This window comes from Eleginops maclovinus, chromosome 17, assembly GCF_036324505.1.
Source record: "Eleginops maclovinus isolate JMC-PN-2008 ecotype Puerto Natales chromosome 17, JC_Emac_rtc_rv5, whole genome shotgun sequence".
Taxonomy (NCBI): Eukaryota; Metazoa; Chordata; class Actinopteri; order Perciformes; family Eleginopidae; genus Eleginops; species Eleginops maclovinus.
This window is the reverse complement of record NC_086365.1, coordinates 13,904,427-13,929,935: the sequence shown is the minus strand read 5'-3', so window position 1 is coordinate 13,929,935 and position 25,509 is coordinate 13,904,427. Positions and strand designations below refer to the sequence as shown.

Below are 25,509 nucleotides of genomic sequence, written 5' to 3'. Positions count from 1 at the left end.
GCAAAAAAAAAGAAACTCTGATGACATCACTTCTCAAATTACTAAATTAACCAATAACAATGATTCAGTGAGTTTTCATTCACCCATAGATTAACTGTCTGTACGTCAATACACTTTAAAAACCTTGTCTATCGAGGAACCGAGCTTAGCATGTTTTATCTTCTAAACACTGAAAGAAAATATGGATTGCATGTAGGAAATGATGTGGCAAGGGAAGCTAGAAAATAAATAAATGCACGAGTGATTCCTGAGAAGCTGAATGAAGCGGGCCGTGTGCAAAAGGCAGTAAACGAACAGGATTGACGGAAGTGAATCCCACATGAAACAACAAGAGGACAACAGTGAGGTTTGAAGCAGTACATTTTTATTCATTAAGTGGTTGGTTTAACATTCCCGTCACATCTGAAGACTTCTCTAATAACATAGTACAGCTGATGAGGAAATGAATGACAAGTTTCCAACAAAAAACGTCCTCGTGAGATCCAATTAAAGTCTCTTCTTTCCGACAAAAAAAAGGAATGAAATACAAAAAGAAAGACATTTCATGGTGAAACACAAACTGGCCTCCGTATGAAACAGTGCCAGAAGTAACTAGCGGACATGTTTGAAGCGTGTGGTCAACCAATGGTTAAGTACAAGTCGATAACTACTCTGACTATTAGAACTATTATTTATACCATATATACATGTTCTCGAGACCTTGTAGCATTTATAAAAATAAAGTTTGGTCTTTCCTTTTCCACTGGTTTTGATCCATTTCATGGCTTTCCGTTTAAACATTAAGACATGTCTACATTTGGTCTTCCTCCGTCTCGTTCCACGTGTGCCAGTGTTTTTCAAAGACTACCTCGGGGTTCCTGTTGCTGCCCGGGAAAACAAACGCAGCCCCCTTGAGCTTACAGAAAAGTTCACAAAATCCCAGTTGTAAAAGAAACTCTAAGTTTAATGTAAACTTTTAAGTTTGGAGAAGGTAAATGTTTAGCTTTCTTCCACTGCTCACACATTTTGGCCCGTTATAAATCAGGGTTAGCACCACAAACAGCCAATTCTCCCACACCGGCTGCTCAGAACTTAAAGTCTTCCAGTTAATCGTTTCTATGTTCCCTGCTCACATCCAAACACATCCTCCCATTAGATTCTCACACATTAGCAGGGGTTACTCACCGCAGGGGGTCATGTTGGTGTTAAATTGATAGTTTAAAGGTCATGAAGCACCCCTTCGAGTCAAACTTTTACATTGGAAAATTATTTAATAATTTGGAAGGAAATTCATTTGATTTGATCTTAAAGAATTTTCAAAAAGAAAGAAAGTTCTTCACCTGTGTCTCGCATCATATTTAGTGCAGTTTGTTGGATTTTTGTTGAGTGAAGGTGTCACTTTTACTCTAAATGCTTCCCCTACTGTCTGGACATTACTCCCTCAGTTGCGTACGGTGGCCAAAAGGTGCAAACACCTCCATTAGGAGCAGTTTCAAAAACGATGCAAATATAAAAACACATGCAAATGAAGAAACAACTTAACCAACTGAAATGTAAAAAGTGAAGCATTTAGAAAATATTCACAAACTTGTCAACACAGGCGCAGTGTTTACTAAAAGCGCTGCATGAACCACAACGAAAATACAGGGGACACTAAAAAGTGACGCACACATCTGGGACCGGAGCGCTTGTGACATCCGGGGATTATACATTCGTCTCGTCTTTTTTATACTTGCATCATTTTTTAAACTGCAGGGTGTTTCCCCTTGGTGTTTTGGGCCGTTGTATCGTGTTTGCACCTGTGGGCCACCGTAGGTCTGTTACTGAATCCTGGCTTCACGTTGCCTGACAGTTCTCTCACAACTACTCGACTCGTATAAATAAAACAGGGCACGGTCGACGTAAAGGAAACACCCGTCACAAACTTATTTCACATGCTGTAAAACAGAACACCTGTAAGAAAACACAATTCACATCTGGACAGAAGTTTGTTTCTCAAAGCACATATAAAGCAATTTTGAGGATGAACTAAAAATATACTTCGGGGTTCCCTTCACCTTCCAGACCCTGTTATTAACGAACAAATCCCTGTTGGGTCAGTCAGTCAGTCCATGGAGCTGCTAGCACGACAATTAAGAGTCAATTTCAAGGTTAGCATGTAGCCACCTGAAATAACGTAGAGACAGGTGGACCCAAAACAAGTTTGTCCACATTTCCAGTTGATCTTCTGTGTAGGGCGCGATCCAACACACACACACACACACACACACACACACACACACACACACACACACACACACACACACACACACACACACACACACACACACACACACACACACACACACACACACACACACACACACACACACACACACACACACACACACACACACACACACACACCTCACGTCAGCTACAGAGGGCAAAGCGGTACAAATCAGCCTCAGTAAATACAGATATGTACAGCGGTAATGGATCCTCTGCTACAGTCTCTCTGTGCGGCGGGTGACACTTCACAAAATAAACGTCAGAATCCAAACGTTACATTTGGTTCTCGGGCAAAAAGGTGGAAACCCTTTGTACTCCACTCCTTCTGTTGGTCTGCGCTCCTTCCGTTCGTCCGTTGTATTTTCCAGTTGAGAGTTTTGATTGGCTCCTTCAGTGTTAGGTGCTTTATCACGGCGGACTGTGAGCAGAGAGAGAGAGGAGGACGACAAAAGGAAGCAGAGAATTGACGGATAGAAAGATCAAGAGGGAATAAAGAGGAGAGGAAGACAATTACACAAAGAGGACGGTTTCTAATGAGCGCAGTGATACACACAGAGAGGAAACAGCTGGTACTGCTCAATTAAAGCTGCTCTTATCTTTCCTGCGGGAACGTCTTCCACGCCAACATAAACTCGCCACAGAGGAAATGCATGCATCACAGGCACACACACACATTACATACTTTGTACTTTTCACTTTTACTTGTAACTGAGTATCTCTACACTGTAAGTATTGCTTGGTTGCTTAACCTCGCAGAGAGCTGCAGGAGGCAAACTGAGAGGAGGACGAGGGGACGAGCGAGTGTTTTCTCACCGAGTGTTTCACCAGACCAGGGATTTGGAGCGGGTGCTGACTCCTTTCCTCCTGCTGGCCGCCGCCGTCACTGCGTTGCGATGGCTTCGCTTGTGAGACTCCAGGTACAGCTGACAAACATAACCAATCATATTATCAGTTCATCTTAAAGTTAAAACATCTTCTTTACGACAGGAAGTAGAGGTCAGATAAAGAAACGCCTGATGACTTCTTATCAGCTGCAACGGCCGTTATTTAACATGTTTCTATATCAAATGCAGTTTAGATCATTATTTGGCCTGTACTAAAATCTAGAGTTGAAATGACCAATTTCACCCAGGCAGCTTTACATGTGTCTCCTCTCCTCAAAGAAACATGTATTTATACAACAATATATGAATAAATCACGACAAAAACCAGGCTCTCACATCTGTGTAGCTGAAAACCAAGAACCTATGTTTTAAAACTGAGACTGTTTGGCCCCGGCCGTACGCCGGCGACCCGGGTTCTATTCCCGACCCGTGGTCCTTTCCGGATCCCATCCCGACTCTCTCTCCCACTTTCCTCTGTCCTATCCGATTAAAGGCAAAAAGCCCCAAAAAATAAAAATAAAACGGAGACTTTTAGACTCAATGTGATGCTGATCCACCACACTGTGCTCTGACATCCACTCCTAATACTGCGGATCATTTCCACAGGAGCACTCCACTTTTTATATCCAATAATATTCCTTCCTGACTGTTTCTTGTTTATCAGAAATGTTACCTTCTTGGCGAAGGCCCGTCCGCACTGGTCGCAGGCGTGCAGCGAGAAGTTCTTGGTCACCCTGACTTCGGTGGAGGACGACGAGCCGGTGCCGCTGCACTCTGACTGGCCGTCGTGTCGCCGGGTGTGTGGGGTCTGGTTGCCGGGCGAGTAGGAGCTGCGTTGGTGCGCGTGTTTCTCGCTGCGGCGGGTCAGCGGGGGGCTGACGGGGCGAGGCTGGTGGGTCTGCTGCCTCTCCTGCTTTCGGGTGACGGGGGGGGAGGGGCTGCACGCCGGCGACGACACTTCCTGCTGTTTGCGGGTGACGGGGGCGGGATGCGGGGCGGAGGAGGAAGAGGATGAAGAGGAGGAGGTCGGTGCAGGTGTGGAGACCTCCTGCTTGCGAGTGACGGGAGGCGAGGGGGAGGAGGAGGCGGAGGAGGAAGGGAGACGCCCGTTCACCTCCTCTTTGAGCGCGCTGCTGCTCCTCTTGTTGGGGGTGCCGCTGTTCAGCACGGCCTCGGCCTGCCTCTTCACCGCCCGGCTCTCCAGTTTGGGCATGATCTTGCCCAGGTACGCCGACGACTTCTTGTGCACGACGGTCACGTGGCGCAGGACGTCCCGCTTGCGGCGCGACTCGTAGCGGCAGAGCGGGCAGCGGTAGAACTTGATGAAGATGTCGTTGCCGTCGGTGTGCAGCTCGATGTGCTTGGTGAGGTTCTGCCGAGAGCTGAACTGCCGCTTGCACAGTTTGCAGAACAGCTGCTTGAAGTCGAAGCCCACCGACAGTTTGGGGGTTTTGGAGGCTCCGCCCCCGCCGCGCGAGGAAGACGACGGTAACGGCGCGGCCTTCGGGCTCGACGGGGCCTCCTCCTCCTTCACCTTCATGGTGTTTTTCACCACGGGGACACCTTTAGCTGTCCCGGTGCTGTCGCTAGGAGACGGGGCTGGAGTGCTTTCCACTTCCTCCTCCTCTTCCTCCTCCTCCTCCTCCTCCTCCTCCTCGTCTTCATCTGAAGCTTCTACTGCTTCCTCTTTCACGCGGACGCTGTTGCTCGTGGCGGAATTAGTGCTGCTGCTCTGGGGCGGGGCTGCCGGAGCAGGGGGGGCTACCGGGGGGGCACTCCGGTTGTTCTTCATGCTGTATATTTTGTGGACGATACGCATGTGTCTCTTCAACATGAGCTGAAACAGAGAAATAAAAATCAATCATGGTTTCACTCCTTCAGATGAGACAGGAGAACTCAAAGCTGAGACAATGCCGGGACACGAACCTGAGAGCTGTAGTTCCTCTTGCAGAGCGTGCAGCGGCAGGAGGCGGGGGCTGCCTGTGACGAGGCGGGGGGCTGGCTCTGCGCTTTGGTCTGGGTCTGGTTGGAAGGCGGGGTTTTAGAGTTCACGGGGGCCGCCTTGGAGCTGTTGCTACGAGTTGGAGAGGAGTTGTTGCTCTTCCTGGGGGGCGTGATCTCCAGATTGAAGGGCTGGCCGGGGCGAGACGCGATGTTGGGAGTGATGGTATCCCTCCGGAGACCGCGGTGCACCTCGTCGAAGTGGCGGCGCACGTTGGCTTTTGTGGCGAAGGATTTCATGCAGACGGGGCAGGACTTTCCGGTCGGCGTGCTGAGAGTCCTCGGCCGACCTGCAGCAGCAAGAACGGTCATTAACCATTCATATGCTTATCTGGAAACTCAGAAATCACTTCTATAGCAAACAGAAAACACTACGCACTCGCATAAAGAACATAATGATGACACGCTCACCTTTCACCATGGAGAGCAGGCTCGTGGGAACGGTCCGTGTCTCTGTGAACTTGCGGAGCTCGTCTAGTTTGGTCTGGTGCATTTTGCGACAGTGACGCCTGATGCTGCGGCGCGAGTTGAAGTCCTGACCGCACAGGCAGCAGGAGATGGTCACATCCTCCACCTGGTTCGGGAGGAAGAGGAGAAAGTGTGAGAAACATTATTATCATCATCATCATCATCATCATCATCATCATCATCATCATCATCATCATCAAGCGTGTGAGGAAGCAGCAGATATGTCTCCGGTGACTTACCCCGCTGGTGGAGCCCTCGTCTTCGGCCGGTGGCTGCTCCTCTTTGGCCTCCTCCTCCCCCTCCCACCTCTTCTGTCCCTGAGTGTGTCCCGGGCTGCTGTGGCTCTCCGGCTGGCTCGCCTGGTTGTTGTCTGCACCCTCCCCCTGCTCTCCCTCCCACGCTACTGGACTCTCTCTGGCACTGTGGAAGACATCGAGACATCCCATCCATATGAATCCTCTGTAAACAGCTAGCAAAATAGGTACATTTAAATGCATCGTCACGCCCCTTACCTGGGTGTCTGCGATGGAAATTTAGCCAGCTCCTCCTCGGTAGTGAGGAACTGGAACACGGCCTTGTTGGTGGTCTGAATGGGCTCCAGTCGGACCACGTAGTCCGGGGCTCGGGGATAAATGACGTCCAGTAAATCCTTCATGGCCACGCTCTGCTTGTCATCCCCGGACGGACCTATGATTTATCAATCAAGAATTAAAATCAATGCGAATTAAAGATCATAGACAAGGATGGATTTAGTTTAATAGAAGGTAGGTCCAAGCATCCCAGACCAATATCAGACTCGGCCGAGATCACTTATCATGGGAATGCTTGAATTTCCCAGGGCCTCTGAAGTGCACACGGTGTGCTTTGCTTTTGTTTTTGCTTTTTCCAAAAACATAGACTGCAGCGCTGGGAGCTACAGACAGAGGTAGCTAAGCTTAGCAATATAAGCTAACGTTTAGCAGACACAGCAGAACAGGTGTGACATTAACACAGCATTGTCGGTTACTATTTAACAAACATCCTGGTAATTGAGCCTCATCTTACAAGCTGTTTATGCGAGGGAATGAAGGAGATAGATGTGAGTGTGATAAATATAGCTTTTACGATTAGCTAAAGAAGAACGGCTCGACCTGAGTCTGTTTGTACTTATTGGATGTCCCAGTGTAACCTCATCTATTCATACCAAACTGCTGCGTCGTATCAGCTAGCTCACAGAAAGAAAGCTAAACATTTGTAAACACTAATAGGTTTTTGTAGAAGAAAACACAAGCCATGCTTACTTAAAGCCCCTTTTAAAATGCACATGTAGTCTTGGTATCATAAAGAGCAGACGAGGATCATGAACCAGGATGGAAGTGTATGAATTAGTGGAAAGGGGAATCATCTAGCGGTCATCTCACTGAGGCGGACTGAAGTGTGTGACATCAGATAGAAGCCCATATTTTTAAAAGACCACACCCTCTCCGGAGGCCAGACACCTCTTCTCTTCAGTCCTCCCTTGTGTTACTGAACCCATTTAAAAAGGCAACAAGTGAATGGGTGTGTGTGACTCTCAGTAGTCGAGGGTCTCACACACTTCCTGTTTGTGCTCTTTTTGTTTGGAACATTATCTTATCCGCACGGCGCTCCTTTCTCTTTTAAAGTGAATGCAATTATTCTGCTACTCTAAAGCCGCCTGTGTGTTCTTCTTTTGCTAAATGTGCACGTTCATTTCATACCAAAATGTACAACAGTAGATAAAGAGAGGATGGAGGATGGATCATCCCTGGAGGCTGTGAAGGTGCGCTGTCAGACAGGATGGGGGAAATGTGAGAGATATGTTGTTTACTGAGTAGATGCACAGTTAATACCCAGAGTTTCAACAGAGAAAAACTGACGCCATTCATCAAAATAAGAATACGGCTCACTTCCAGCCGCTGGTAATGGACTGTTGATTGGGAAAAATTAACCAATCAAACGACTTAATTAAGACCACAAGCAGATGGAAAGGAGATTAATGAAACAGAGTTATTTTCCTACTACAACGATCATTAAAGTGGATTTAACTCGAGCATAAGATAAGGAGGAGGAGAGGTGAGTTGAATTAAAGCAGAGAAGTCTCCTAGGTTTCATCCTCTCCCACTTCTGAGCGGCAGAGAACAGAGCCGTGGACACACACCGGTGCTAATGAGAAGTAGGGAACACAAATGCTGCCGGATCAACGTGGATTTCCTTAGTGATACGAGAGGAGAGCAGAGGAGGGAGGGAAATGATTGATGGATCGAACGTGTTGCTGTGTGCTTGAGAGTGTGTGTGTGTGTGTGTGTGTGTGTGTGTGTGTGTATGTGTGTGTGTGTGTGTGTGTGTGTGTGTGTAGGGATGAAAAAATCCTGTGAGCAGAGGGAGGAAATAATGAGAGGAAGGCCTTGGAGTAACATAATCGAATCGAATATAAAATGTGGAGTAACAAGGAGAAGTTATCGATGATTATTACATGGCTGAGTTGAATACTCGATTCTGATTGGTCAATTCAGAACATGTGACACGTTGTTAATCCAGTTGTGCAGACCGCTGTCAAGGACTTAGGACCGTTGTCAAGGACGATCGAGTTAAAAGACGGAGCACTGGCTGTCAGATAGATCACCAGAAGAAGACAGACAGGAAGTGAACACTAACTGGGCTCTGCAGGGTTTAAGGACTTGTTAGTGGATCAGAAACTGTGAACAGACTTATTCAGTTACCGAAAACTTCGATCAGTGCTGCCGTTAAGTTGTTGTTGTCGCAGTTCCAGCCGTTGGTGCGCCATTAAGCGGAGTGGTTTTTTCTTAGCGCAAGAAATACGATCATTTTTGAGTCAATAAAATCATTTCAATTAATACAGGGAGTCGAGTCGTTAAGTTTGTTTAGTATCTGGCCGGGTGATAAGCGGGACAATGTGCAGCGAGGTGTCATTATGGAGAAAAGAACAAACGACAACATGGAGCGGAGGGATCTTGATCAGCTTGAAGAGTGTTCCTTTACTTACGTAAGTTGGTGTGTTAACGAAACTAAAACAAGTCCCTAATTCAGTTTGATCCTGCCTGTTTGTCGATGTGATTTGTTCAAGTGTGCATGTTCATGTTGTTTTGCCTTTGAGTTGCGTTGTTGTGCTTTGATTTTGGAAAGCACAGTTGAGTTGTTTTGTATTCTGGATGCGCGCGCGTGTGTGCGTGCGTGTGCGGGGGCCTGCATGGTGATGATGCGTTGAGTCACTAACCGTCGGGCTCGGGCATCCGTGACAGGCAGTAGTACTCTTTGTGTGTGATGAGGTTGGGCAGGCCTCTGAACAGACTGCGACACAGCTTACACTCAAAGATGGTGTCCACCTCCCTCAGCAGCATGTGCCTCAGCTGGCTCGTGCCTGCAAGACAAAGCAAAGGGAAACACAATTACCATTTTAGACGTGTAGTTGTTGGAAAGTGGAGAGCCCAGTGACAGGCTCATACAGGTACTGAACATCTTCATACAACAAGCAGTACATTCGTGTTGGTACAGCCTGAATATGAATGAGAAAAAGGTCAGTCAACGTTGGGCATTTATATAATTTTACATGAAAGCTCGCTAATTCTGTACAAATTGCCTGTGATCAGGGTGCAACAATTAGCTGTTATGTCCTTTTGCCAAATTGCCAGTGAGTGTCTGAACTTCACCAGCTGATCATTGCTTTTCTGGCTCCTGAGTGATGCGATTTTCATAATTCAGCAGCATTTGGCTGGTGCTAATGCTTCCTTCTTGCGGTGCCTCGCCACTAGAGGACCTGACATTTTTAAAAGGACCGACGTGGCGATTGCTTTGTGCTACTTTTGCGTCACTTGCACGTTTTCCCTCGTTGTCGTCTGACTCATACGTTCAATTTGGATTCAGTTGTGGATGTTTTCAGTGCTTGTGACTCATATTTGAAGCACTTTTGTCTGAGTAGCATCATGTATTGTTCTCTCTTGTTTGGCATTTTGCTCACACATGAGTAGCACTGAGTCACCAGGGGGGGGGCTGAGCTGCTGTTAATGCAAAGTGCTGGCACTGTTTTACATCCTTAAACGCTCCCCAGTGGAAAGTGATGGAGACAGATTTATATTAAACATTATTTTTCTTAGTGGTTCACTTTTTTAAAGTATTGCACGACATAAAAACGCAGGCCGTGTCATTTTCTGCCATCTGGGAGAGCTTTCGCGTGTGCCCAGCATCACAAATAATAACAAGAAAGAGAAAAACCTCAAACCTGAACGGAAGCATTCAATTATCTGCTGGATCCCGGACTTGGAGGTCTGCAGAGGCTGCTGGAGCAGAGGAGGATCTCCAGGCTCGGCACACAGGCCTGCAGAGCAAGCGAGGAGGAGGGGGGGGGGGGGAGAGAGAGAGAGAGAGCGAGAGAGAGAGGACTGGATATTATCAATCATGTAATTACATCAGTATGACAGCCTCACAGAAGTACTCCATCACCTGCTACCACACAGAGTGTATCGCAGAGAGCTTGAAGGGTACACACACTCACAGCCAGGGAATGAGGTCTGAATGAGACAGTGATTCACTCTGACCTCATTACCACACACACACACACACACACACACACACACACACACACACGATATTTGTTTGTGCTTAGTCCAACTGCTTGGGAGTCACACTATCAGCCGAAACAGGAATGTGAACCAGGAGGAAATGTTCTGATGTGTATTGGAAATTGTTTTGCTGGTGCACGACCAATCAGCAGGGAGGTCAGGGGTCAGCTTCGGATGCTAGTAGGGATTCGAATGTTCTATGATTTACTGAGCAGCTCTCATGGTTTTACCTCCATCCTTCGGTTGTTAGAATAGAGGGGAAATCATGCCTCATATTTCTGGTTCCTTATATGATTGTTGGAATAAAAACTGCACCATGTCCCACTATTTTCTCATTCTTACTCCTTCTCCATGTGGCCCTAATGTCGACTTTTAATAATGTCCAGATATTTGTCGAAATTACAACCTTTTCCTAAAAGCTTTTTTTTTTTTAATGTTTAAAATTATAAATAGTGAAAAATAATACATAAAATAACTCGTGTGTTGACCAAAATATTATATAAAATATTATAGAAGTGATTATTCTTAACCAACATGACAAAATGACATAAAAACACACATTATTCTAATATGGGTCATTTGTGACCCACTTGTCGCACTGGAAGAGTGCAGGGTCCAGTCACTCGAGCATCCAAGGGTTAACATTTTAGCTTTTAGGGGGATTTTTTACTCCAAACTATTTTACTCTTCCTTTGTATAAACACATTCAAAATAAACAAGTGGTTCTGGTATTATTGAAGCCGCTCCATGATCCACAATAGGCTACTGAGATGGATTGCGGGAGGCGAGGTGTGTCTCATTCGTGTGATTTTCATGTGTTTTCATTATTCCAGGCACTTGTTTTTTACATCAGTACGACGTCTGTTTGCCCGTTGCAATGAAAAGTAAACAAAAGAGGGGTAAACAGCAGACCAATTACTCTCCAGCGAACACCCTGCAATCACCTCACAAGCTGAGCTCTAAGATCTCATTATATTGAAAGAAGGGGACGGGAGGAAAGGAAAGAGCCTTTTAAACCGTGATGACGAGGGGGATGAATCGGCAAATAAAACACTGTCAATGTTTTCTAGCTGTGACAAATGTCCTCTGCTTGTTTATTAGTCTGTTTTGTTTGGCAGTTGGTGTTCTATTGCTGATTAAAAGTTACTTCTGGTCAGATAACAACACTATTAGGGGAGTCCTTGGATGTTTCCAGTCTTGTTGGCCCTCGTGTATGCTTGAATGCACACACACAAATACACAAATTCATACTGCAGGGCAAGTAGATCAGCATGGCAGTGTATGTGTGTGTGTGTGTGTGTGTGTGTGTGTGTGTGTGTGTGTGTGTGTGTGTGTGTGTGTAGATGAGTGAGACACAGGCAGAGAGCAGACACGCCCACAGAGACGCAGACAGCAAAAGAGCTAACAAAGTGACGGACAGCTGTGAGAGTGAGTTTGACAGAGAGGGCGATGGTGATTATGTGTTAATGTGTGACAGAATGAGATTCCCCCTCCCCCCTCCCCCCACACCTCTGCTAGGCTAGCTGCTATAGACCCAGCAGGGTAGGTCAGTGACCCGCCGACCCCCCCACCCCCCGCTACAGGGTCAAAGATCAAGCAGGCAAAAAAATGTCGGCCCAGCAAACAGTTCCTTTTACTCGCATCCTCAGCGGCACCGTGAGCAGGATTTACATCTGAATCAATGTGTCGAAGGAAGGAAGTAACCAACCGACGGAGGAAGGAAACAAATATGTCCGCTTGAGACGTGGTGTCATCAGGATCGCAGCTTTGATGGCCATGCAGCACATTCATTATCCATGAATCACACCAGTTGTCGGCTGAAGGAGTTTTGCAAAATTGGTTTCCTGTAGTTTCAGATCAACCTGAAATGATAATGGAGGCGTAATGCTGAGCCAGCAACATTTCGGGGCAGGAAGTGGTTACAGCTCGCTAAGCCAAATATCCATTCCAGAGAAAATGGTGTTTTTTCAGAATATTATGCTCTTTATTTTCTTGCCTCTCAGGCTGTGATTATTTTCACTTCCCTTAATCATAGCAGGGAAAGGTTTACTTTAGCAGGTCTTAGACATGTGCTGAAAGGATCTAAGTAAAGACTTTTAGAAATGTTTGACTCGTCAGCGGTGCTGCCTCTTTTTGTTCCACTTCCTGTGTGAAGGCTCAGCATTTGATGTGATGTGGAGAGCACACAGCCAGCCATAAAGCTCCACAGGAGGCAGACGGACAGGAGGAGGATGAATGAGGACGGCAGGAGCTTCACCCACCTGTGCTGTGACCATCGCTACCCTCGGTCTGGCAGATCTGGTCCCTGGTCTTGGTGTTTCCGCTCACGTTGGACTCGGGCAGCAGAGGAGGGATGGGCTTCCAGAGAGGCTTGGCTTGGAGCAGGCCCGCGGCGTCGTCCTTCTCCTGCTCGTCTCCCGGTGTCTCCTTTTGGTCCGTGTCCTCCGACAGAGCTTCAGGTGGAGCGGGGGGCTGGAGCTGGGCTTGATCGGAGGGCTGGTCTCCTCCTCGGGGCTCCTGTGGGGGCCGCTCGGGGTCAGGCTCGGGCGGGCCTTCCTCCATCTCCGTCTCAGCGACATTCTGTGGGACCAAAAGAACTCATGAGCTGCAGAAAAAAGGTCGAGTGTGGCTCAGTGTGTTAGGGCCTGATGTGGGCCAGAGTGAAGCTGGATACGCCACTGGGAGGCGCCAGAGTCAGAAATGTTCAAACTCAATATATAGAGAGACCCCCAGTCCAGCTCAAATGCCTAAAACAAACAACACACACAACACACACACAACACACACACAAACAGAAAATCTATAAATGGAACTTGATCATAAATAAATACGGGCATAAATCCAAGAGAGGAAACAGTGCTGATCATGAATAAAATGGGAATAAAACAAATACATATTGTCGGACAGTATGAGAGAGAGAAGAGAGTGTGTGTGTGTGTGTGTGTGTGTTTGTGTGTGTGTGTGTGTGTGTGTGTGTGTGTGTGTGTGTGTGTGTGGTCTCCTGAGATTTTGTAAGGGGGCATTAACCTTGTTGCACAGAGCCACCCTTCAGCGGATAAGTGACTGCACATCAACCCTTCAGTTTGAGGACATACATCTTTGTGAGTGAGTGTATGTCGGCGTGTAGCTGTGTCTGTGTCTGTGTCTGTGTCTGTGTCTGTGTGTGTGTGTGTGTGTGTGTGTGTGTGTGTGTGTGTGTGTGTGTGTGTGTGTGACTTGACCAGACGTTTCTCTCTCAGTCCCCAATCTTTCTCTCCTCTCCCACCCACCAATTTATCCTAATTTTCCCTCAGTGTCTGCTCCTCTCACTCCTGGCGTCCCCTCTGCCCTTGAACAGGGATAAATGACTCCACTGCTGCACGGCGACGCGGGACAAGTGGGCCAATTGGACGCGCACGCACACACGCACACACACAAACACACAAACACACACACACACACACACACACCTTAAACAGTATGTTATAAATGCTTAGTGAGTATTTGTAAAGAACAAGTTAGATGTTGCTCTTCAGTTAAGTCTAAAAATAGAACTCATGTCATTGAAATCTAAATCTCTGCCTTATTCAGTTAGTAGATAATAATAAATAACATTTTTATAGTGCCTTTCAAGGGACCCAACGCCACTTTACATACAAAAAAAGATGAATTTGTCAATCAATAAGAAGAAGAACCTTTACATGTCAAGAAATTCAGTTACCACTGTTTGTACACACACAGACACACGCACACACACACACACACATGCATTTTTCAGAGCAGAGAGGCACTCAGGGAGCAGTTGGGGGTTCGGTGCCTTGCTCAAGGGCACCTCGGGAGGGCTCAGGGGGTGAACCGGCACCTCTCCAGCTACCAGTCCCCTCTGTGTTTTGTTAGTCCAATCGGGACGTCCCAAGGCCAAGTCCCTACAGACTGAGCCAATAAATAAAGGCCTCATTTTTATTCTTCGTTAAGTGCTGATTAGAGTAGACGGACGAGCCATTCATTTAGACAAACTGCTAAACAAAGAATGAAACAGACCTGGATTCAAATTATAACCATTCAACTATATTATGAGAAAAATCCTCACATTTAACTTTAATGATCTTTAGTAGAGAACAAGCACTACGTGACAGTGTGTGATGAATCATTCCCGAACAAAGGGCGTTCATTAAAAAGAGCAACTAGTGTGTCCGAGGAGCTTCCTGGAATATGATCATGTGGATCCATCTCAGCACAGTGGCAGTCATGGTGCTGCCTGGTGTTTGAGCTCACACCTGTCCCTGGTGCAGGTAAAGGCTATGAATAGAGGAGCAAGGAACACACACACACACACACCACACACACACACACACACACACACACACACACACACACACACACACACACACACACACACACACACACACACACACACACACACACACACACACACACACACACACACACACACACACACACACACATACACACAGGGGAGTGTGGTGTTGTTCTGAGCAGCTATCAGCCTTAAGTGTAGAGGCAGGGACATTGTGTGGTCATCTTCACATGTATGGACATAAAGGAAGTGGGTTTTCAATAGTGGTTGTTGTGTTTTTGTTTTCAGTACCTCCACTCTGCGGAGACAGTGGGAGCTCTTCCTCCTCGTCGACCTCTGGACCTTCACCATGGTACCGGGAGGGGCCTCCTGCACCACAGGGTCACTACCAGCAACCTCCTGAAACCTGCAACAACACAACACATGAGCCGGGGAATACACAGATTCATTGTTTACGTCTGTCCCTGAGCCTCCTTCAATTTCAAATATAAAATACATCAATAAAAAATGACACAGGCTTCTCCTGTCTTATCTTTACTCTGTGTGTGTGTGTATGGATTTACAACCAGTGTCAGTATTGTGTGGCTGTAAATGCACTAACCAGATTATTTTCAGACAACGAAACTCTACCTTTTTCCCAAGTCTACCCCCACAACCCATAGTCATGCTGATCCTTGACAAGCAAGTGCAGAAAACACGCAATCAGTATGATAGCCTTGTATGTTTACGAGCTGTAGAGTGCTGCATGCCGCTGCTGGTTCTAAATATAAAGCTGAACATTTTTAAGGTCAGAGTAATAGTTTCACACAATGCTAATTTGCCTGCTTGCCATATTGGTGGCAGCAGGACATTAAAGCACTGACAGCAGCGGCAGAGCCCTGTGTGCATTACAGATGAGCTTTTCCTTAAATAAACATTCATGCTAATGGGTATGAGCTTTTCCCAGAGGTCCTCACAGTGCAGGGAACACTGCATATGTACAGTATTTGGATCTGCATTAAACATGTCATTAACTTTATTTGTATACGTACTGTTGTAGACAAAAGAATAGACACATATGAAGCACACAAGGCTCTTCAACTGAAGGAATTTAAGAAGTGTCGCTATCAACGTGTAGTCTTCATTTTCTGGCAATTTCTCCGGGAACTTTTGGCATACATGAGAACCGACAACAGGATGGATATTAAAACCACTTCCCCTCCTGGGAAACATACAGAGATGCTGGGACAAATTCACAGTCTTAAAATTAAAATCTGTCTATGAACCCCTACTTATTAAGCGTATGTTAATCACTATGAATCCTAAATCCTAGCCTTCAACCAAAAAAAGGTGCTTTTTTTCATTGTGTTTCTACAGAATCAGTGGGGAAATAACCGGTGTTGCTGCCCTCTAGTGAGCGCTTAAGATAAGCAGCTTGGTCCACCTGCACCTGACATCAGAAGTGCAAAAAATAAGAATTAAAGACATTGAGAAATGAGAGGACAACCTAAATTAGACGAGGTGCCTAAAGCAGTTTGTTTGGCTCAGGATTATGGACCTTTGGAAATCAGGACATCCACAAACAACTGAACAGAATAGGAGAACGATAAAGCTGCATCTCTTCTACGCCTAGGGATTCTGAAATATGTAGTAAATACATACCTAAAATCATCTTACTTCTACTGTGAGACAATTAAGATAGCTAATTAATGTCCTAATCCGAGATAAATGGACACATGGTTTATGAAAGTTAACTGTAAAGCTTGCGTCTACATCGCAGTCACATGACAGCCCTGAGTGATAAGCATGATGGGAACATCACATGCTTTCATGACACAGCCAATGTCACCGTCACATCCCCACCTGGGTGTGTGTGTAGTTCCACTTGATCTCCAGCAGAGCGAGACAAAGCTCTAACTGTTTTGGTTTTTTTTGTTTGAAAGTTTTGCAGTCTGCTGATGTCTCCAAAAGACACAGAGTAAAGGGGGACACAGTGAAGGGGCCACAGAGGGGCTGCCCCCAATGTACGTCATAATATAAAAGGATTTGATTTCCCTGTTAATGGAAAGACTTCTGCACCAGGAGCAGGTGAGCTGATTACATTTAAAACAACACTATTTTCTCCACCAAATTATCCGTCAACACAAAGCCACTGCTCATGAAAATACGAAGGCCAGATTGCTCTGATTGCTTTGAGACAGGAAATTGAATGCTTTGCGAGATAACAGCGTTGTGAATCGTGTTCTCACACACAGGTATGTTTCCTGAACTAAGAGGACAAGACAAATATAGAATTTTAAAACAAAGCAAGACGTTGCACCTTGTAGGCTCTGAATCAGGACCCCACTATGGAGTGCACATCAATGTCAGTAAAGGTGTTTATCAACTTCACCAGGAATTGCTCAAGTCTAGAGTTTTTTCACACCTGTTTTAGGTCAGAGTTAAACGTGAGCTTTAGGTAACCCTACTGAGACAAGTCACTATCAATACTGACGTCACCGAGTCGAATGGTCGTGAAATTGGAGCTACAGATTTCCCCAGATTGCAGTCAATGAAACATACGTGTTTGATCATATAGATGAAGAACAAAGATGAAGAGGGTACGCTGTGATGTGTCTGCTTCAAACACATCTGTACACACCGTGTGGACAAGTCAGGGCTCTAACAGGACAACAAATTGTAGAGTGGAAGAATAACGCTTAAGACCTATCTTACACCTCAGGTTGGAAATATTATACTGCTTGTGGTCATGAGGATGAACCAGTCATGAACTTTGCGGTAACGAGACAGCTCCACCCAATTAAAGCTGAGCCTCAAATGAAGCAGACAGAGCAGGGAATGTCCAAATCAAATATGCAGGATAAAAGTTACTCTAAACTAATGTCATACTGGTAGATTACATACTTCAGATACTTCAGTTGGATCTGACACCTCCTGTAAACCACAAGCCACAGCTGCACCAAATTGTGAGTGAATGGAGAGGAGAGAGGCTGCAGGTGGAGGAGTCTGATTCAGGGACTTCATTCCTGGAGCATTTGAGCTCAGGTTTGCCGTCCTGAGCTTTAACTGTAATGAGAGTTTATTTAAAAGGGAACCACTAGATCAAAATATGTAATATTCTGGCCAAATTAAGAGCAGGGATATTAATGCATTATGCACCGTTACAGGTTCTATTTAAATCAAGGACGGGAGATGAACACTAGCCGTTAGCTATAATGGGAAATTAGGAATTGGACCGGAGAGTCTGTCTACCCTTCAAGTCAGGGAAAAAATAATTCAAAGATTCTAAGATTGTATCCTGTAAAAATAAACTTAATTGGCATACTTTTAACACTGAAATAGGAATTGGATTTTCCCTCCACTGCCTAGGCATCTAGTTCTGGTAAAAACTGTTGATGGTGTTGTTATTGTTTACTAAATGCATCCTAGGATACAGCTTTTTCAATGAGTGTGATGCAAGAACAATCTCACTTTCGTATCTTAAACATCTCTGCCACTTCTATTTCTGTGTGATTTGCTCATAAGAGTCTCCCTAACACTCTGATTTTGACTGGTTTCCACCTGATGACTGTCACCTATTCAGGAGTGCATCTGAGTTTCTGATCCTAATCAAAAACATATCCACTTAAAAGTGAAATCAGCAGATGATTAAGACACCACTGCTACAGTTTGAGTAGTCCTGTTAAAGGAGCACTGCTGTATTTTGTGAAATGACAGAGTATTAATAGTACAGCTGCCGACAATGTGTCATCAGAACAACGCTATACAGGCCATTTGACAATCATAGAGACACTAGACAGGAGAATATTACCGCCCGCAGGAGGTGATTTACAATGCTGAGTGCAACAGAGGATCATACTGAGTGACCCTCAGAAAGAAGCTGAACCAATGAACGAGTGCGTGTTCATGTGGCAGAATTATATGTACAATAAAACAAGGTAGAAATGTAAATCCAAACGACATCTCAGAAGATTTTAAAGTGGATATAGATATTAAAACTACGGTGGCCGACACAGGCAACTGCGCTCAACCACATGCAGATGGAGAAACATCTTCAACAGCTCAACAAAGGCGAAGCGTTGAGAAGACATTCACCAACTTGACGAAACAACAACAACAACACGGGAAACCAGGGGGACAGTAAAAGATGCACACAGCTGGGACCGGAGCGCTTGTTGTCATTCAGGGATTTTAAAACGGTCACTGCCACAAGAAACGTTCCTAAAATGCAGGTTTATCAACTTATCTTAACAATGTGATCTGCTGTAGCTAACCTAGTCATTCCAAATATACTGACAAAACACTGGCAGTTATGAAACTTCATAATCCCCGAAAGTCACCAAGCGCTCCGTTCCCGGCTGTGTGCTTCACAAATCAGTCAGATTACTTTTTATGGGCGAAATGACAAAAGTTTACAACCAAAAAGTCTCTTAACAGCTCTCATTTACATCTACATTACCATTTCCGGGACATGGTAATCAACTGCTGAGGTTCTCTTTGGATTCTGAGTGTTGTTGGAGTGTACCGTGGCACTGCGAGACGAACAGCAGACTCATTAATTTGACGAGAAGCGTTCCATAAAAAAAGACCCCGGTGTGGACGTCTGAGAACACAACACTTCCAAAGAGAGGCTCCACGTACTACAGAAAGGTTTCAAAAACAAACACATCTATGGACACACACACGCGCCGATAATACACTCGCGCACCAACACGAGGGACTCTCCCGTTTCCGTGGCAACAGACAGAAGTGCTGGTGAAGTAGTGACTCCCGTTCTGACGGAGGTAATGAGAGTGAAGGTGTCCTGCGCTCTCAGTGAGGATGATTGGCATCCGTAGTCCAACCCCTTCAGCTATACTCCCCTTACTGCTTACTATTGCACGCTTTTTCAGCTCGAATTCAAGGTTTTTTCAAGAAACTAGATCCCAAAGTCTTCTCAGAACCTTGAAACATAAATGTAATTCTGCTCCAACCTTTGTTTGGGTGTTCATTTCTTTGGTTCGCAGTAATTATTGATGTCCTGACCTTTGATTTTTACAAATCCTCATAGCAAACAACATTGCTCTGGATACCCAAAGGGGTGTGAATGTAAAAAAAGAAAACGACTCCCCTGTTTGACACAAGCTCGGTGAGAAATGAAAGAAAAACCACAACAGATTTGAAAATGGCCTTTCCCTTCCTCCTCCTCCTCCTCCTGAGCGTCCTTGAAAGGCAATTGTTGATGATCAGGGTAATGAGCCCCTAGTGTCGGAGGCACTTTGGAAAAAATATCTGAGACTGACAATCCCACAAACTAATCACTCATGGCTAAAATTCTGGAATATATGGCATTATCTTCTCCTCTGCTACACACAATTATCAACTTGTCTCTGAACCTATCATTTCCAAATGCAAAAATTGGTCCGGACACATTTAAAAGATCATTTTTCAACACTAACCTTCAGCACGGATGCTGCTTCATATCCCACAAATACACCTGATGGTACCTTCTCTTTTATAAGCAAATGCGTAGAATTGTCGTGTCAAATGAAGTGCTTTTTTGGGGGAAATAGCTCTTATTTTAGGATACAAATCCCTGTTGGCCCTCTCAGAGGCAACAAAGATCCATGTCAGAGGAGTCAAACTTTCTTTAGTGAGCGGTCTACCTATAAAAAAACCTTAGCCTGTCATGTTTAATCATGGAAGAGCATACTATGAATGCCTACATGACATGCATTTAGATATGTGTGTGTGTGTGTGTGTGTGTGTGTGTGTGTGTGTGTGTGTGTGTGTGTGTGTGTGTGTGTGTGTGTGTGTGTGTGTGTGTGTTTGTGTCAGGAGATGTGTGCAGCCTGCAATCACCACTGCCTTCTCGTAGTTATTTCCGATGGCTGTGTGGAGGCGGAGGACTTCCTCCTAATGGAAGGCGACCACACTCACTGACATGATGCTGGCTGCCGGCAGACAGACGCACCAGTGATACCAGCTGACCACAACACAGGCTGGGAAATGCTGCTGGGTACTGACCGAGTTCCCCTTTGCAATAAAAAAAACATGCCTTTGTTTGACCACAGTGTCGGCTAAAAACACATGCGAAGCGGCACCTTCATTATATGCTTTACTCAGCTGACTGATGTAATAAAATAAGCCTCCTTTCAAAACGATTGTCTGAACTTTGTGACAACAGTAATGGACAAACAGGTGATCTCACACACAAACACACACCAGCTGTATGAAGAAAACACTCTCCAAACATTAATCAATCTAAGCAAATCATTCTATGGGCAGATTTCTTTGCAAAGGAGGAAAACTGAAGGAGTGCACACGTACATATGTTATGCAAACACTAACCACATTTATACAAATACTTGAAGCTCTCCCAAACGGCAATTTTCAATATGGACACTAACTAAATTTCCGAACCACTGAACCATATGCTGTTTTAAAGATCCGCAATAAGCGCCACTTGTTTTTCTGTAATAACTTTCACCACCTAATCAAAACACAACAGCTGGTATCCAAACTGTTGGATTTTGCCAAATTAGCTACTGAATCTTCAGAGTCAGATAGGCAAGGAAACTTCAGCACACTATATTGTAAAGTCAGGATTTTAAAGCAGGCACAAAGCACATTGGAGCCTCGTAAAAGGAAAAGGGGGATGCAGCAGCAGCAGCAGCAGCAGAGTGAGGGAAAGGAGCACCGAGACGGATTTGAATAAATATAGATGTGGGAAATGCATAATGGACATGTTCAGGCCAGGTGTGGAAAATGATCTTTGAAATCAAGCCAATAAAATCACATTTGAATGTTTAAATCTGCGCTGTATGGTGAAAATGGAATATCAGAGGGGGGAAAAAAAGCACTTCATGTGACATCCAAAAGTTGACGAACGAAGGATACGACAATCTAATGATTACAGACTGTTCTTAAACCAAGAAGAAGGAGCATGCCGTGTCACAAAGGGCAGCAGTGAAGTGTCCACCATCACCCCTAACACAACAACACAAACTGTAAACCCTCAAAGTAAACGGCTTCCTGGTGTGTAGATCATAAGACGGACGAGCAGTCTTATTGGATACTTTCTGTAGTGGACTCCTTTATTGACTGGCTGACACTGATTTCCTGGTCGGTCCGACTCGGCGGTTTACACTCATGTCCGGCTCTCTGTTTGCCTTACTAGTTGCTGGGTATACGAGCGGCAGATTACTGGTTTTCTTGACTGATTTAACTTCGGTATAATAAGACGACTCAGTGACTGAACACATCATTAAGCTGACTGAATCACACAGTGACATCATTAAACTGCTGCGGTCAAAAAAAAAAACAATGACACCTGGGGAAGTTTTATCAGGGAGGACAGCCAGGGAGTCCGAGCAGCTGCTGTATTAAAGTAAAAGGAGCTCGCTATAACCCACATTTACACGAGTTGACGGAGGACAGCGGAGGTAGTCGATAGAGTTGGGATGAATGTTTTGAATGGACCAAGTCATTTAAAATATTTGAAATATGCAAGGCAACTCCATCAACTTCAGGCCCATCTGTCGGTCTTATTTTAGTTCTGCATAACCCACTTTGATACCTACACTCATGCCCCAGTTACCCATTCATATTCCTCCTCAAGGTTAGAGTGCCCATCTCTGTCGTGTCCAAATATTTATGTACTGCGGTGCGATATCCAGGGGATGTCATGCTGACGCCTCTGATCTGAACAGATTCACTAACTTTACAACACAGTAAAACCATCTCTTCATCAGAATTGCGACTGAGCCGTCTTACCGTTTAATACACAATGCAAAATAAGCTTCCACTCTCACAATGATAGCCTTAAACTGAAAGCTTTAAGCGGGAGAAGAAAAGGCTCACTCCCCTTTTCCAACCCCCTGCTCAGACTACCATCAAACTCTGCCATCTCAACTACACACATGTAAAGCTTCCGGACTGCTTCTTGCACAGTTGTCCATACACACATCTGACAGAGACCTCCACAGTAGGTTTCCACAAGACCACAACGGCTCAGAGATGAAAACAAAACCAGCATCACTGTCGAGACTTGTGATAGCAAAACCTTAAATGATCAGAGATAAAAACAGTCCAGAGGAGCAGGGCAGTTGATTCTCTACCTTAGGGGACATCATTCTGGGATGCAGGTAACACTCTCTATTGCATGATTTAGTTTTAATGTAGTATGCAACTGCAAACTTAACAAAAGGAAATGAAAAACTGTCATCTAAACATAGCTTAGCCACCAAAAAAACCACAGTTAAAAAATACCTCTAAATAAATGTATGCACTACTGTGCTATATTCCCTTATTTCTGAAGTCGAACATCAGAGTAGTATTCTCCAAAAGAATACTCTTTAAATTTCACTACTAGAAATGTTGTTGTAACAGCAATCAAACCGGACAACAACAACCACAACAACAACAACATCAAAATGGCTTTCTCTTACGGTGTAAAGCTATATAAGATTGCAATGCTGATGTGAGTCTATCTCGACAACTCCAGGGCTTTCTGTGTTACCAATAAGTTCTCTGGGCTCTGCTGGATGGACCCATGCGCAGTGCCCAAAAGCGCAACAGCAACAAACAAAACGCTGCTGGATATAAACGCCCTGCTCATCTCCATAGCAGAAACGCGTGGCGCGCTGTGGATCCAACAAAAACAACGCGAGTGTGTATCCAGAGTCCGAAACACAACCAAACCTTGTTCTCTTCGCTGTTAATAAAGCTTTTTTACGGTCACATCCTCACGATCCAGTGGGAGGACGTTTACCCACACACGAGTGACTCCACAATAGCCACATGCACCGAGCACCATGAGGGAAGCACCGGACGGATATACTCCTCTCCGGATGGCCTTTGAATCAGGTTAAACCAGTGTGTGTACGCATCCACTTACGCATCCCAGGCAGAGCGAAGGAAACCTAACCATCCCGATTAAACGGGGCGATCTTCCGTGTTGATACACAATCCCGAGTCGGAGCACTACTGGAGGGTGGAAGCGCACCGCGATCGTTGCCGCCCGGGTCCGTGTCTATTGGTTCCCTTTCAGCTGGGGCAGCGTCAGCACACACACACACACACACACACACACACACAGTCTCCATTTGCAACTCCATCGCCCCCCATGGGCGTGCGAGGCCGCGGGCTGTGACGCAAATGGCACTGGGTGATTCGCAAATGACATATCTTACTAATTCAGAATCGTCGCCACAGGGACTAGTCCAATTCACGAGATATTACAGACACATATCCCTCCGATGGTGGGTGACGAGTAAATAAAGGCGGATGAGCAGTTCGCTCTACGGGGATGCGATTGCATAACTCAGGAAACTTAATAAAAATGTGCACGGAGCGAGCGATGTGCAGTCTCCAAAGCTGATGTGTTGTTTCGGTTTGATGGTGATGGCCTGCGCCGTATGACTCTGCACACGATTACTCCTCGACTTTTGGCCACAGGAGGAACCAAGCAGAGCGTTCACACAGGGAACCGAGTGGCCTCGCTATGGTGGATGTGTGGTGGTGGTGGTGGCCAAAGGACGCATGCACGTAGCTGACGGGGAGAGACAGGACAGCCGGAGTGGGACTTATAGGACCGCATCCACAGGCCATAAAGGGCCCGCATGAATACTATTGTGCTCTTTCATCCATGAGTCCCCAACTATTTACAAAAGGTTGGCCAACACACACAAAAAAAATATCGCGGCGAAATGGTGGCGGCGGTTACAGCAGCTGCTCTGCGCAAAGCAGCAGCACAATCATTGCGCAGCGCCGGACTTCCCCAGTTTTGTGCAAACTATGTGATTTGTCTGAAATACTTTTATGTGCATCTCATTCAGGCTTTCCTCGTCTGGCGAGCAGGGAACCAGAGCGCAGGGCAGTCGCCGTTCTCATGGCACGATTTGCATCGCCCCCATTATCCCCGAAAATCTCTTTTCACACGCTTATATTGTCAGCCTAAAAAACACAGTTCTGAACAACAACGGGACAGCTTGACTTGATCAAAGGATAAGCCAAGTACAAAATGCACCTTTCCCACCGTATAAGAGAGGCCCCTCGTAACGATTGCAGCATGGCAGGGGAGTGCGGCGTAAAAACGAGCTAACCCGAATAAAATACACACAAAGACAAGGTGCAATGCTTCCACAAATACGTCCATCGCCACTCTCGTAACAACGCTAAAACACCAGTCGTCATGTGGATTAGCATTAGGCCGGCGAGGATGGCATTATTATGAATGTAAAACGCTGCGTTTTGCGGCTCCGTGCCACCTTTTCCAAGAAGCAGCTTGGCGCACAGGACCGGTGACCCTTCCATCTTTGCGCGTCCTTCTATCGAGCGAAACCATGATCTATCTCGCGTTTTGACGATTTACTATAGAATAAAACACATCCTACTATGTGATTTCCTCTTTTAGGAGGTAAACGCTGTGTGTAAGGGCTGCTACAAGTCTCTGAAACTATTCCTCTCCCCGCCGCGGCCAGGCAGAAACAAGAGGGCGATGACGCCATTTTCTGCAAAAACAACCATGCTCGGGAAGCCAAAGCGAAGGAGGTTTAACCCGCTCCGCAGCCCTCTTCTCCCGCTGAAACGCATTCAAAACAAGTCCTTACCTTGTCTAGGTTAGATGGGTGGTGGATTTGTATGTTTGAGACGGTAAAACTACGCGTTCGTAGCTACTTCGAGTCCGGAGATTGTTTATTTCGCCTCCCAGCCTCCCCGGTTCACTCTGAACAAGTTCCTCTGCGAGCCGCTGTCTTTGTGCACCCAGAGGAGCCTCTCAGCATTAAACCAGCCTCTGCGCAAAGGTGCACCCTCTACGTCCAATTTCAGTTGCAAATGTGGGAACTTTAAAGAAGCATTGGCAAAAAATGAATACTTTGACCTCTTTTAAATAAGAAAAGTTAGATTGTTTTCCAGTGTTGAACCAAAGGCCACGGTTGTAGCGCTGATTTATCCCCCAAAACGCGCAACCTTTTGAGCTCTCCACAAGAGTCCACGACGCAAACGCAAAATATTACAGGGGTGGATGGATACATCCTCTCAAAACTTAATAGGATACAACACATATAGG

The 25,509-nt window shown here is 45.7% G+C and overlaps 1 protein-coding gene across 2 annotated transcripts; it reads right to left on the bottom strand.

The window, feature by feature from the left end:
* Positions 1-342: 342 nt before the first annotated feature.
* Positions 343-25,173, bottom strand: znf800b (zinc finger protein 800b). 2 transcript variants are annotated; one of them, XM_063905048.1, is made up of 12 exons: positions 25,049-25,173; positions 14,769-14,883; positions 12,442-12,760; positions 9,841-9,936; positions 8,839-8,982; positions 6,116-6,290; positions 5,843-6,023; positions 5,547-5,709; positions 5,061-5,425; positions 3,808-4,971; positions 3,064-3,173; positions 343-2,668 (listed from the first exon to the last, which is right to left on the bottom strand). In XM_063905048.1, exons 2-11 carry the CDS (start codon positions 14,826-14,828, stop codon positions 3,072-3,074), a joined length of 2,769 nt encoding a protein of 922 aa, XP_063761118.1. In that variant the 5' UTR covers positions 14,829-14,883; positions 25,049-25,173; the 3' UTR covers positions 343-2,668; positions 3,064-3,071. The 2 variants fall into 2 exon arrangements, with proteins under 2 accessions (XP_063761118.1, XP_063761119.1); XM_063905049.1 differs by lacking the exon at positions 25,049-25,173 and adding an exon at positions 23,335-23,453.
* Positions 25,174-25,509: the final 336 nt, after the last annotated feature.

Coding starts and splice junctions, on each gene's coding strand:
- znf800b (XM_063905048.1), bottom strand. CDS start 14,828: ATGGTGAAGGTCCAGAGGTCGACGAGGAGGAAGAGCTCCCACTGTCTC. Junction 6,024..6,115: donor TTTCCATCGCAGACACCCAG/GTAAGGGGCGTG, acceptor TGTCTTCCACAG/TGCCAGAGAGAGTCCAGTAG. Junction 4,972..5,060: donor AGAGGAACTACAGCTCTCAG/GTTCGTGTCCCG, acceptor TCTCTGTTTCAG/CTCATGTTGAAGAGACACAT.